The 12,976-nt window shown below is 51.2% G+C and overlaps 1 protein-coding gene and 1 long non-coding RNA gene across 2 annotated transcripts in view; one reads left to right on the top strand and one right to left on the bottom strand.

Annotated features, from left to right (window-relative positions):
• Positions 1-269: 269 nt before the first annotated feature.
• On the bottom strand, positions 270-2,593 carry LOC128851839 (uncharacterized). Its single transcript, XR_008449343.1, has 3 exons — positions 2,406-2,593; positions 1,589-1,706; positions 270-833 (listed from the first exon to the last, which is right to left on the bottom strand). It is a non-coding gene; the product is annotated as an uncharacterized LOC128851839 (long non-coding RNA).
• Positions 2,594-3,683: 1,090 nt separating this feature from the next.
• The window catches only part of SDC1 (syndecan 1), a 28,185-nt gene continuing 18,892 nt past the window's right edge, over positions 3,684-12,976 (top strand). Inside the window, exon 1 of the mRNA XM_054063855.1 lies at positions 3,684-3,841. Within this exon, the coding sequence (XP_053919830.1) occupies positions 3,785-3,841 (57 nt within the window). The 5' untranslated portion in view covers positions 3,684-3,784. The remainder of the gene's footprint in view (positions 3,842-12,976) is intronic.

Genomic DNA, 12,976 nt, shown 5'->3' with positions numbered 1-12,976 from the left:
CTCTTTTGACTGAAACCACAATGCTTAGCATGCTTCAATGATCAAGCAGAGGGCACGGGAATGTCACTGAAAACACTTGGCTCCCAAATGCGGCATTGTTCTTCCCTTACCCCATTCACAGATCCTGACCAGAACATCCCAATCAAGCTTTAAATGTTTCCTAGCAAATCCAGCAAGAAGTTCCCCAGAACTATCGGCTCTACCATCTCCACAAACACACACACGCGCCCACGCTTGCATGAAAACCATACATTGTGCAACCCCACCAGTGCCTCACCACTGCTCCCAGGAGCAGCCCTGTTTCTTCCCTCCTCTGTGGCCGCAAGTGTCCATCAGAGGCAGCCTTGGCCAAACCAGCCTCTGCTACACCCAAATCAGCTGAGAAGGCCAACCATGCCCACTGTGCATTTCCCGATTCCCGGTCGTGCCGTCACAGCCAGATGTCACAACCTTCCCACCAAGCCCGGGGAACATTTTCAGCCTACCTTCTGCGGGCCCCATCCCAAAAGTCTCATCTCCAATGTTCTAGTTGCAACAGGTTCAAGACATGGCTTGGAAAGACCACTTTCTCCACAGCAGCAGCCTTGCTCTCCTACCTGGGAGCTACTCCTCCAGCCCAACCATCCACCAGGCACCTGTGACTTTTATTTTACATCCCTTCCCCATCTTTCCTCGTTGTTCTGCCCAGTGACCTCACGTACCAGCAGTAGTCTCAGCTGGGAGGCCCTATGAGTGCCATCTTCTCCCCATCAGCTCCATCTCAGGGAGAAGAACATGGTCCCCACAGGTCATCTGAAGGAAAGGCACAGAGGTCGGAATCTTTCCTAGGAAGGCTGCATGAGCAATTTAAGAGAGAGGGAAAGAAAACAAGCTAATTAAAGACACATGATAAAATCACAACACTTTTAGCCACATGGAATATCCAATTAGGTCCATTAAGCCTTTGAGCCACAGCTGTGGGAAGGGATCCTGAGTCTGGCAGAGATGAGCCAACACCCACTGAGAGCCTCCTGAGTGACCAGGAAGCACTGGTTACCCCTCTTTTTAGGGTGTCCCCCCCTCACAAGCAGTCCTGGGGCAGCACCAACGGCTTGGCCGAGTCCATCATCCCTCCAGCTGCTCCGTGGGCATCTGATGCCTATTGACCGTGCAGCCAATGTGCATTCCTGCAGCTCCCAGCTGCGGTATGAATTCTTAAAAATTCTTTTTATTTTTTTTTCCTACATCGTGTTTGCGCCCACATTCAGCTGCATTGTTTGTAGCCAACACTTCAACATGTGCTGGCACGTGCACAGGGGTGAACAAAAAGAAGATAACTGAATTGACTGGAAGGGAACAGGAACGCCAGCCCTGACCGTGCAAGCAGGGTGAAACAATTCAACCTGCGGTCTACCTTTAGCAGGACAGTTGGATGCCCCATCCCTGGAAGTGTTCAAGGCCAGGTTGGATGGGGCCTTGAGCAGCCTGGTCCAGTGGGAGGTGTCCCTGCCCATGGCAGCGGGTGGGATTAGATTATCTTTAAGGTCCCTTCCAACTCAAACCATTCTCTAATTGTATGTTTTTTGCTGTGAGATGTGCAAAGACTCACCCGCAGCAGTGCTGAATGAAGAGTGATGAAGCTGCTTTTAAGTCAAGAAGGGGTGATTTGCTTCTTTTAAAGCAGCACTTTGTGCCACAAACCTCTCCACACTGCCAGAAAACCTGTCCTGAGCAGCAAGAAATGAGATGCGGTGAAGGCAGAGATACGTGAGATGAAAAGAGAACACTCACCTCCTACAAAACCTCATTTTCTTGGGGGGAGATCCCTCCTGCTGTCAGTGACCGCTGGGAGCACTCCCTCCCCTCTCCTGGGAGCATTGCAGGGAGAAGAGAAGAACCATAGGGTTCTTCATAGGGGGAATGGCCTCAAGCTCCGCCAGGGGAGGTTCAGGCTGGACATCAGGAAGAAATTTTTCACGGAAAGGGTCATTGGGCACTGGCAGAGGCTGCCCAGGGAGGGGGTGGAGTCACCTTCCCTGGAGGTGTTTAAGAGATGGGAGGATGAGGTGCTGAGGGACATGGTTTAGGGATTGACGGGAATGGTTGGACTCAATGATCCAGTGGGTCCCTTCCAACCTGGTGATTCTGTGATTCGATGATTCTATAGAACCATACAATCACTAGGTTGGAAAAGACCTCTGAGATCATCCAGTCAAACTGTACTTGTCCACTACTAAACCAGATCCCTAAGCACCTCCAGAGATGGTGACTTACCCACCGCCCTGGGCAGCCTCTGTCAGTGCCCGAGGTCCCTTTCAATGAAGAAATTTTTCCTGATGTCTTGATCTGAACCTCCCCTGGTGCAACTCAAGGCCATTCTCTCTCATCCTACCGCTTGTTCCTTGGGAGAAGAGACCAGCACCCACCTCGCCACAACCTCCTTTCATGCAGTTGTAGACAGTGATAAGGTCTCCCCTCAGCCTCCTCCTCTCCAGGTCCCTCAGCTGCTCCTCGTAAGACTTGTTCTCCAGCCCCTTCACCAGCTTTGTTGTCATGGCAGGGCACGCAGGAGGCAGCGCGCTCCTGTGATTTTCCCATACTGGAAAAAGGAAGGGATGGCTTTAAACATTATTATTATTATTATTATTATTATTATTATTATTATTTTTAGTGAGAAGGAAGGAAGCTCAGCCAGAAGAATGCTGCTGAGGAAATCTGGGAATGCAATGGGAGGGAAGTGGTGGCTGCTGGCAGCTGGGGAGGCAGTGAGGGATGGAGGGAGGGACAGAGGGAGGGAGGGAAGGATAGAGAGAGGGATGGAGGGAGGAAGGGAGGGAGGGAAGGATAGAAAGAGGGAGGGATGGAGGGAGGGAGGGAGGGAAGGACAGAGAGAGGGAGGGAGGGAGGGACAGAGGAATGAAGGGAGGGACAGAGGGAGGGAGGGATGGAGAGAGGGAGGGAGGAATGGAGGGAGGGATGGAGGGAGGGACAGAGGGAGGGAAGGAAGGATACAGAGAGGGATGGAGGGAGGAAGGGAGGGAGGGGGAGAGGGAGGAAGGGATGGAGGGAGGGAGGAAGGGAGGGAAGGATAGAGAGAGGGAGGGAGAGAGGGAGGGAGGGATGGAAGGAGGGATGGATGGATGGAGGGAGGGAGGGACAGAGGGAGGGAGGGATGGAAGGAGAGATGGAGGGAGGGACAGAGAGAAGGAGGGAGGAATGGAAGGGAGAGATGGAGGAAGGGACAGAGAGGGGGAGGGAGGGATGGAGGAAGCAACGGAGGGAGGAAGGGAGGGATGGAGTGAGGGGCAGAGAGGGAGGGATGGGTGGATGGAGGGATGGAGAGAGGGATGGAGGGAGGGATAGAGAGAGGGATGAAGGGGAGGAAAGGAGGGGAGGGATGGAGAGGAGGGATAAGAGGGAGGGATGGGGAGAGGGCTGGGGGAGATATGGAGGGAGGGATGGAGGGAGGGGAGGCAGGGAGGGCTGTCGGGAGGCAGGGAGGGGCCGGGCCGGTGTCGCAGGTAGCGGCGGGGGCGGGGCGGGGCGGGGCCGGGGGGCCGCGAGGTGAAGGTTGTTGCAGAGCCTTCATTAAAAGACAGAGTTCAACTCCCGCGGGCGCAGAGAGCGGCGTGCGGGGAGGAGAGGAAATACGGGAAAGAAAGAACTCTAACAGGGAGGAAAAAAAACAACAATTAAGAAAGAAAAAAAAAAAAAAAAAAGAAGAGAAACTAGAAAAAGGAGAAAACCCGCAGCTGCTTAAAAGACCGTCGAGAGGAACGTGGCCGAGGTCGGAGGAGGAGGCAGGATGATAACCGTGGTGGCCGTGTGGCTGGTGGCCCTGTGCTTCCAGGCTGCTGTCCCGGTGAGCCCGCTGGGACCGGGATCGGGGCTGGGACCGGGATCGGGGCTGGGATCGGGCTGGGGGGCTCCGAGAGCTCTGCGGGGTCCTTTTGTGCAGGCGGCGGCTCCGGCTTTAATTCAAACCATCCTGGCTGCGGCTGCTCCCGCCCTGGGGGCTCCTGTGTCCCCCCCCGAGCAGCGGGAGGAGGGATGCTCCCTCCCTGGGGACTCCTGTGCTCCCCCGGGGCAGCGGGAGGAGGGATGCTCCCTCCCTGGGGGCTCCTGTGCCCCCCCGGGCAGCGGGAGGAGGGATGCTCCCTCCCTGGGGGCTCCTGTGCCCCCCCGGGGCAGCGGGAGGAGGGATGCTCCCTCCCTGGGGGCTCCTGTGCCCCCCCGGGGCAGCGGGAGGAGGGATGCTCCCTCCCTGGGGGCTCCTGTGCCCCCCCGGGGCAGCGGGAGGAGGGATGCTCCCTCCCTGGGGGCTCCTGTGCCCCCCCGGGACAGCGGGAGCAGGGATGCTCCCGTCCCGTGCAGAGCCCCGGGGCTGCGGGAGCGCCGGGCTCGGGCGAGTGCTCGCCCCTCTGCGGCTCTGTTGGGACCAGGGAGCCCCCCTGAGGGTAACTCCTAGAAAGGGGGTGCCCCTGGCTCCGCTTGGCTCCCGAGGGACCTCGGGGGAGGCAGCTCCCCGCACGCCTTTGTGCCCGCAGAGCCTCCCCCCCGCGGGGCTTTGCCTTCCGCCCGCTCGAACAGATCTTAGGGGGCGGCTTGGCACACGAATCCGCCGGTTCCCCCCATTCCTGGCCCTGGGAAACCCGCCCCGGTTCCCCTCCTGGGCGATGGGACCATCCTTTTTCTCCTGCCCTTAGTCCTGCCCTCATGGCTTTCCTCCCCTCCCCGTGTGTAGCCTTTCTCCTGCCCTCATGGCTTTCCTCCCCTCCGTACACAGCCTTTTTCCTCCTCTCCCCAGCCCTGCACTCATGGCTTTCATCCCCTCCCTGTACATAGCCTTTCTCCTGCCCTCCCCAGTCCTGCACTCGTGGCTTTCAGCTTTTCTCCTGCACTCGTGGCTTTCGAGCCCTCCCTGCACGCACTCTTTCCTCCTGCCCTCCCCACTCCTGCACTCATGGCTTTCCTCCCCTCTGTAAACAGCCTTTTTCCTCCCCTGCCCAGTCCTGCACTCATGACTTTCATCCCCTCCCTGTACGTAGCCTTTCTCCTGCACTCATGGCTTTCAACCCCTGTGTACACAGCCTTTTTTCCTCCTCTCCTCAGCCCTACACTCATGGCTTTCATCCCCTCTGTACACTCTCTTTCCATTGCCCTCCCCAGCCCTGCGCTCATGGCTTTCCTCCCCTGTACGTAGCCTTTCTCCTGCACTCATGGCTTTCATCCCTTCTCCTGTACGTAGTTAACAACAAACTGCCTTGCACTTTCTCCAAACTCCAGTGTTTCGGGAAGAGCTCTCCTGGGGACAGAGTAGGGCTGCGAGAAGCCTTTCAGCTTTGGAAATCTCCGCTTCTGCAAAGCGGCAGCCACCAGATGTCATCTATGGATAGAGGATGGCTCCTTGTTTCTGCTCTGCCTGGGGAGGGCCCTTCCACAGAAAATCTGGCAGCTCAGCCTCGTTAAAACTGCTTTGCTTGGTGCTCCAGGTCTGTGCTGGGGGCCTGGACGCCGCATCGTCCCCTGACCTCTGTGTTGGGTTGGTGAATTCTCGTGGCTGCCTCCTGAGAGGCACAAAGCCCGACTTGCCATCCCGTTCTCCTGTGGTGAGGGACCTGGACTCCCCGCGTCTCCCTTGCTTTTCGAACAGGTCCAGAGGAGGGTTATGAAGATGCTCCCACATGAGGGGAGGCTGAGAGAGTTGGGGCTGTTCAGGCTGGAGAAGAGAAAGCTGTGGGAAGACCTTAGAGCAACTTCCAGTACCAGAAGGGGGCTACAAGAAAGCTGGAGAGGGACTTTTTACAAGGGCTTGTGGTGATAAGTTGGGAGGAAATGGCTTTAAATTGGTGGGGGGAAAGGTTTAGATTAGACGTTAGGAAGAACTTCTTCATGATGAGGGTGGTGAGACGCTGGCACAGGTTGCCCAGGGAAGCTGTGGCTGCCCCATCCCTGGAGGTGTTCAAGGCCAGGTTGGATGGGGCTTTGAGCAGCCTGGTCCGGTGGGAGGTGTCCCTGCCCATGGCAGGGGGGTTGGAACTAAATGATCTTTAAGGTCCCTTCCAACTCAAACGATTCTGTGATTCCCATGTGCGTGTGACAGACCTATATGTGCGTCACCCATGGAGTCTTCTCTGGATGAGTTAGAAGGAAAAAGTGGAGTGTGAGGCTTTATGCGAGCGGGCAGGATCCTCAAAGTCAAAACCGGTGCATTTTTTTCCCCTTTCTGAAAGGGAATAATTGATTTAAAACTTGTCTGGAGATGACTGCAGCAGCAGTGGGATAAGGAGTGGCAGAACGAAGTGTAGGGCAGGTTCGAAGCTGCTCAAACTACCTCCAGTTTCACCGTTCCATTCTGTCTGTGAACTCTACTTGTAGGTCTGGACATGCACCCTTCTAGCCGGCATGATAGTGAGTAGTTATGAGATGGCTAAAAATGACAAGCGCGTGAGCATAATAAGCTCTGTTTCATGGGGAGAGGTCTCTGCTCACAACTTATGAATAAGCTTTTTACTGAATAAGATGGAAAAACTGCAGTTAATTAGGATAAAATTCCCCTATGATAAGCATTCCTTACTAGAAATGATGAGGGCGTGAAGTAATTGCTTGTCTGGAAGCTCCCTGTGTATAAGAGATGTGCAGCACTGGATGACACTTCAGATTGAGGGGTCTCTTGGATGAACATGTGGAGGTCAGAAGTCCTTGGGGCTCTCCATGGTGACTCAGTGCTGAGGCTGTTCTCCTTTTGGTGATCACGTGGCCTTTTTCCCATGTCAGAATGTCAGTGACACAGACCAAACTGCCCTTCCCACCCATCTGGAATTATGCCTTCACATCAGGTGGCAGAAAACCTCTTGTATTGGGCACAGAGTCACTTTGCGCAGTCCTTTGCTTGTGTCAGATCACAGAGCTATGGGTCCTGGCATGGTTGTGTCGGGTTCCTGCTGGTCTGACTATTGGAAAGCAAGCTGGCACATCACTTGACCCTTCACTATTGCTGCGTGACTTGACTCGTCCATGCGTGTTATTGTAGAAGTAATAAGCAGGAACAAGAAAGTGGCCAAAGGATAGCTGTTTTCCTTCTGAGTATTCTTACCCACAGGAATGGTGGTGGAATCGTCATAGAATCATAGAATAGTTAGGGTTGGAAGAGACCTTGAAGATCATCTTGTTCCAACCCCCCTGTCATGATTTCCTATTCATTTTCAAGGTCACACTTTGTTGCTCAGAACACCTTGTATGAGAGTGTTTTGTAACCTCTTTGTTACGAGGAGGTTGTGGCAAGGTGGGTCCTGGTCCCTTCTCCCAAGTGACAAGTGATGGGATGAGTGAGAATGGCCTCAACTTGCACCAAGGGAGGTTCAGATTGGATATCAGGAAAAATTTCTTCACTGAAAGGGTTCTCAGGCTCTGGCAGGCACTGCCCAGGGAGGTGGTGGAGTCCCCATCCCTGGAGGGGTTTAAAAGACGGGTAGATGAAGTGCTTAGGGATATGATTTAGTAGTGGACAGGTATGGTCGGGCTCGATGATCTTTTCCAGCCTAGGGATTCTATTATTCTTTGATTTCCTTGAAATAAGAAGGCTGATGCGTTTTAATGGATTAACTTAGTTATTCTCTTAAATGGAAATATTTACATGGTGTAACTCTGTCATGAAGCCAACTGAGCCAAGGTGCATAGCCAGTTGCAGGAGGGCAGTGGACAATCCAGCCTGTATCATGAGGGAAAACAGAGGTTTGATTGTTTCATCTGGTGTAGCTGCACGCTGGTAGTTAACACAAGCTTAGCAGTGCAGGCAGAACCTTTTTCCAGGGGTGATGTCATTCCTATCTGAATGTAAACTAATTAGAAGAAATTAAGTAGTCCAGCTTGCTTATTAAACATGTAGGCAGTGGATAAGGAGGAAATACTTTCTTGTATACTACTTGCAGAGCAGCGTCACGTTATTTATCAAGCACTATAAACAGCACTTGTCCATCTGAACATTCGCTTGCTGGTGGCAATTTCCCAGTAAAATGGTGACTGTATTGTATTTGGTCAGCTCTGATTAGAGCGCAGACAAATAAGTTGTGGTTTGTGTCGCATAAGGGGACTCTGGTGGAAGTTGGCAGTCTTTTGTTCCAGTTTTCTCTCGGTTTCAAGTGGCTAGAAGAGCTAACAGTTTTAATGGCAGCGCTCTGAAACTTCTGGAAACCAAACAATCCTCTCTAACAACCCGAGACAAGTTACAGCAAGTGCAAGAAACCTGTAAGCCTTCTAAAATTAAGCTAGTGCACTAACCTGAAATGTAGGCTGCTGTTTTAGCAGCAAAATTGGTCCATTTTAAGTATGTGTTTTGCATTGCTAGTGCTTAGACGTCTCCAGGTGGCCTATATAGCAGCACTTTGTCCTAACCTCGTTTGAAGTGGCTCTTGAGTCTCAAGAACCATACTAATGCCCCTGAGAGGGACATTCCACACTTGTTTGTGTCATCTGGCATCCAGGGAGCTGGGATTTTAGCAGGGCCCGTTACAGGGAGGAGGATGCTTCTTGGCAGGGAGAAGATAGGACCCCTTTCCTGAAGAGGTGTTGTCAGTGATAAAGTGGCAGTGCTTCAGCATTGTAGCATCAGGATTTTTTTCTTGGATGTCTCCTCCTCTTTATTAACACAGAGCTGGTAATACAGCACTCCGGGAGACTGATGCAGTCGCTGAGACATAAGGTACTTCAAATGGCACTAGTCCCTCAGGACAATGCTCAGTTGATGTTTAGGCATGTAAATGTCGGTGTCTATGTGTGTGTTAGCTGCCTAAGCTCTCATTATAATCATGGCAATGTAATCAGTGGAGCCAAAGAGAGCGATTATCTGACCAGCCCCTGCATGTCTACTTCAAGGTGAGTTGCTTTGTCTGGGCATTGTTGACTAGATCTCATTTTGCCTATAAGGGGTGCATAGACACCTTTACTGTAGTGTCTTTATCTGAGAACAATTTAGCTCAAAGTGATAGTCTTTTTATTTGTCCAACTTTTTTTAGGGTAACTCTTTCCATAAACAGACAGGCTAGGCAGGTGCTGTTTGTGTGCCAAGAAGACTGGCAAAGCAGTGGGAAACATCAGGTTTCTGCAAGAAGGAGAGCTCTCCTGTTCTAGTGGGACCAGACCAGGGCCTCAAAGCAACGCCACAGACCTGCTCTGCTTAAGACTGTGGGAGAAAATAAGGAGCTATAGTTGAGTCCTATATCAGCATTCTAAAGTGAATAATAGCAGCAGAAACATAAGTGCATGTGTCTTTTGGGGGAGGGAGGAGAGTTGTGAGCTCTTGAGGAGGCATCGGGGCATTTTAGTATCTAAAGACACTATTTATTTGCGGATTAGAAGTGAGGCACCTTTGTTTCTCCCTAAGCTTTGATATAGGCAGTGAAATTGGAAAGTGGAAGTTGTTTTGACCTACAGGGTGAGGACTGGTGTTTCTTATAGGTTCACTTCTCTTCTGGGCTGAGAAGATAGTATAAAAAGCACAAGAGCATGTGGTGTCCCCTTAGGAGTGCCGAGTGCCAGTTTTGCTAACAGGTCTCTAAGGTAGAGTTAACTAGCGTACTTCATTGGAGCTACTGCTCTGCTAGGCTACTGGTGTACCACAGCCATGAGCTTTATCTGGCCTGGCTAGAAACCTGGGGTAGTGTACTTTCTACTGTGGAGATGCTAGTGAAAAAGTTACTGCACTGAGAAGCCTTACCTCAAGTTGAGATAACATTTGGACCTCCTACAAGCAACTCTTGTGGAGCAACATCTGCTAATGTGGTGGTTTCCCAACCTCTCAGTTTCTCAAGCAGTGCTTGGCTGCAGTTGACGTTCTGGGTCTTGTGGAACCGGCATGGGTCCAACGGAGTCTGTTAGCTTGGGCTCCTTGCCATGCTTGACTGTAATGTTTGTATCTCACCGCTGAGACCAGTCTCACCAGTGAGGCTTGCTTTGCTGGATGGGAACCAGTGTGTTAGTGGGATTTGGATGGAGTTGGTAATAGAACTTCCCGTTGAGTCACTGGAGTTGCAGTTACAACTGAGTCATGGAGGTGTTGTAAGTCATAGCTTTCCCTGCTAGGCTTCTACTTTGAAACTCCTTCAGGTATTGATGAGTCGAAGAGCTCTTGCTGCTTCACTCAAGCGTCTTGCTGCTGTGCTCTCTGTCAGAACTATCTTCTCTGTAGCTCTTGGTTTTGCAATATGGTTCACTTTAATGTCCATTCATTAGTGTTCAAGGCTCTTCTAACAACTCAAAGGTCTTCAGGATTGCTATTGCAGAATGACTCCTCACTAAATCAAAAGCACTGACACAAAATAATGAATTGCCTGCAAACCAGCTTAAAATACTCATGGGTATCTTGCCTTTCATGGAGGCTCTGTGTTCTTTATCATACTCCACCCTGTAACATTTCTGCACTGCCTGTGCAGTAATGACAATGTCTTGTACGCCAGTCATGGAAACAAAGGGTGACAGTCTTGGGTTTTGGCTGTAGGCAGTCCCAGGCACACACTGCTGTCACCCATCTTGCTCCAAAGTACAGCTGGATCATGCAGTGACTTCTCTTGAGTGCCCTGGCTCCATCACACAAGCCATAGGCTAGAGGATGGGGGTTGCTTTTTGTCTGCCTGAGCCACATGATGAGGAGCTTATTGCCTCTTAAATGGAAGGAAAACTTAACTCCATTCCAGCTGTAAAGTAAAAGTGCTGAATGCTTTCTGGGCAGCACCGCAGACCATGACTGTCCTGCACTGTACACAGGAGAGCTCTTCAAATCAGTTTCTAATGCTGGTGGCAGTACACTTGGCTGTCAGAGCCAGGTGGCAGCTCCAGTCCAGCCCCTTGAATCTAGGGATTGCTAGACACGCAGACTGTATATTGAAGCCAGAGGTGGACAGGGGATTGGAGCCAGTCTGCCATTTGGAGAGCAAGCTGTGATTAGCCTAACGATTTCCAGATGAGAGCTCTTGTGAAGCTCCGTGTCGTAGCAGTGGTACTGCTGTGGCTGTGTTGGTAGAAAGTCTTTATATGCTCCCTGGGGTGAGAGCTGGCAGCTACAGTGCTGTAGGAAGAGACTACCCGCCTCTTCCCTGTCCCAAAACAGGACCCTGTTACTGCCTCATCATAGAATCACAGAATGGTTTGAGTTGGAAGGGACCTTAAAGCCCATCCAGTTCCAACCCCCTGCAGTGGGCAGGGACATCTCCCACTGGATCAGGCTGCTCCAAGCCCCATCCAGCCTGTCCTTGGACACCTCCTGGGATGGGGCAGCCAGAACTTCCCTGAGCAACCTGTGCCACTGCCTCACCCCCCTCGTCGTGAAGAATTTCTTCCCAACGTCTAATCTAAATCTTCCCCCCTCCAATTGTATTGTATGCTTTGAGATGAGTAGAGTGAGAAATGTAAATAGAGTTATGTATATATTTATACAGACAGATGTATATCCCAGTCGTTTGCTGTTTGTTGACTGCAGAATTTGGAGGCTGTATGCCAAGACCCCCGGATGGTGGTCTGGGGGACTTGATGCCTGTGCTCTGCAGAACCACAAAAGTTCAGAGCAGCCTGTCTGTCTACCAAGACATCAGTATTGGGGAAGAGGGTCTCTGGAGGAGAGAGAACTTGTTAACCCATTGACCAGCTAATAGGCATCTTCTTTAGGGACAGAGCTTTCTGTGCTTTGAGGGTGAGAGGAATAGAAGCCCAAAGTAGCCACAAAGCTTGGTTAAATTAAGATCTAACACAAACACTAATATATGTTTTTTTCGCTCGCCTTGCTGTGCTCTGTGCTTATGAAACTGTAATGGAGACTCACACTGGCAAATTCGATGGCCAAATGAGATTTGTCCACCTTACTGGTTCTAACAGGGTGTAAGTGGCACCTATGTGGAGTGGAAAAGTGGCTTGCATCGAAACTTGCCCAACAGCCCGCAGCTAGACAGCTCTGACTTCTAAATCTCCTTCTGTCCTAACGGAGGAATCATCTAGATCCGTGACTATTTTCCCATCGGTGAACAAAGCACCTAACAAAAGAGGCTGACTCTGGCATGTCTGGGCAGTGGCAAAGGAGTGCTCTGCTATCGTGCACTTACATCAACTGACTCATGGTCTCGAAGAGGAAGGCTGTTAGCTTAATCCTCCAGCAGCTTCGGCTCTGCTTTGAGGCGTGTTTAACTTGCAGCAAGTTCCTCAGACTGCATCTGTAGTCACACTGAGCTGTGAAAAGGAGGTGAGCTTCTTGCTATGGAAGCTGGAAGATGTGAATATGAATAATTAGAAGTTATTAGTGGCCTCAAGTTGTGACAGGGGAGGTTTAGGTTGGATATTAGAAAAAAGTTCTTTACTGAAAGAGTGGTGAAGCATTGGAACAGGCTGCCCAGGGCAGTGGTGGAGTCTCCTTCCCTGGAGGTGTTGAAAAAACCTGTAGACGCGGCACTTCAGGACATGGTTTAGTGGGCATGGTGGTATTGGGGCAGACAGTTGGACTGGGTGATCTTAAAGGTCTTTTCCAACCATAATATTTCTATGATCACTGTAGTAGCTTAAAAGTGCTAAACGCCCGGTTGCCCCCACCTCTCCAGTATGCAGCCAAAAGGGGTTGAAAAGATCCACCAAACCTCTTTACACTGCTTCTAGTAAGTAAAACAGGCTGGATGCTAATTGTCCTGTAGCCAGCTTAAATGCTTAGAGTCCCAGTTATATCACAAGTCTTATTATCTGACCTGTCCTTTAAGACTCTTCCTGCCCTCCCAGATTGCGTTCTGGGGTATCTTCACATGCGTTATTTGAGGGTTTACCAGTTGGTAAGGCTTGAAACTGTGCCAGAGATCATTCTAGTAATTTGATGGTATAGATTGTGCTCCAGTGCCCGGGGACGTTCCCTGATGTTGTTTAATTTACTAGTATGGATGCTGCTAGTGGGTCACTGGCAGCGGGCCCAGATTATTATGACATTGTGAAAACTGCAGTATCCCATAAAAGAAAGTGAAAGTTCGTGATA

This window comes from Cuculus canorus, chromosome 3 (assembly GCF_017976375.1).
Source record: "Cuculus canorus isolate bCucCan1 chromosome 3, bCucCan1.pri, whole genome shotgun sequence".
In the NCBI taxonomy this organism is placed as follows: domain Eukaryota; kingdom Metazoa; phylum Chordata; class Aves; order Cuculiformes; family Cuculidae; genus Cuculus; species Cuculus canorus.
Note: the sequence above shows the minus strand (reverse complement) of the source record. Positions and strands in the feature narration are given on the sequence as shown.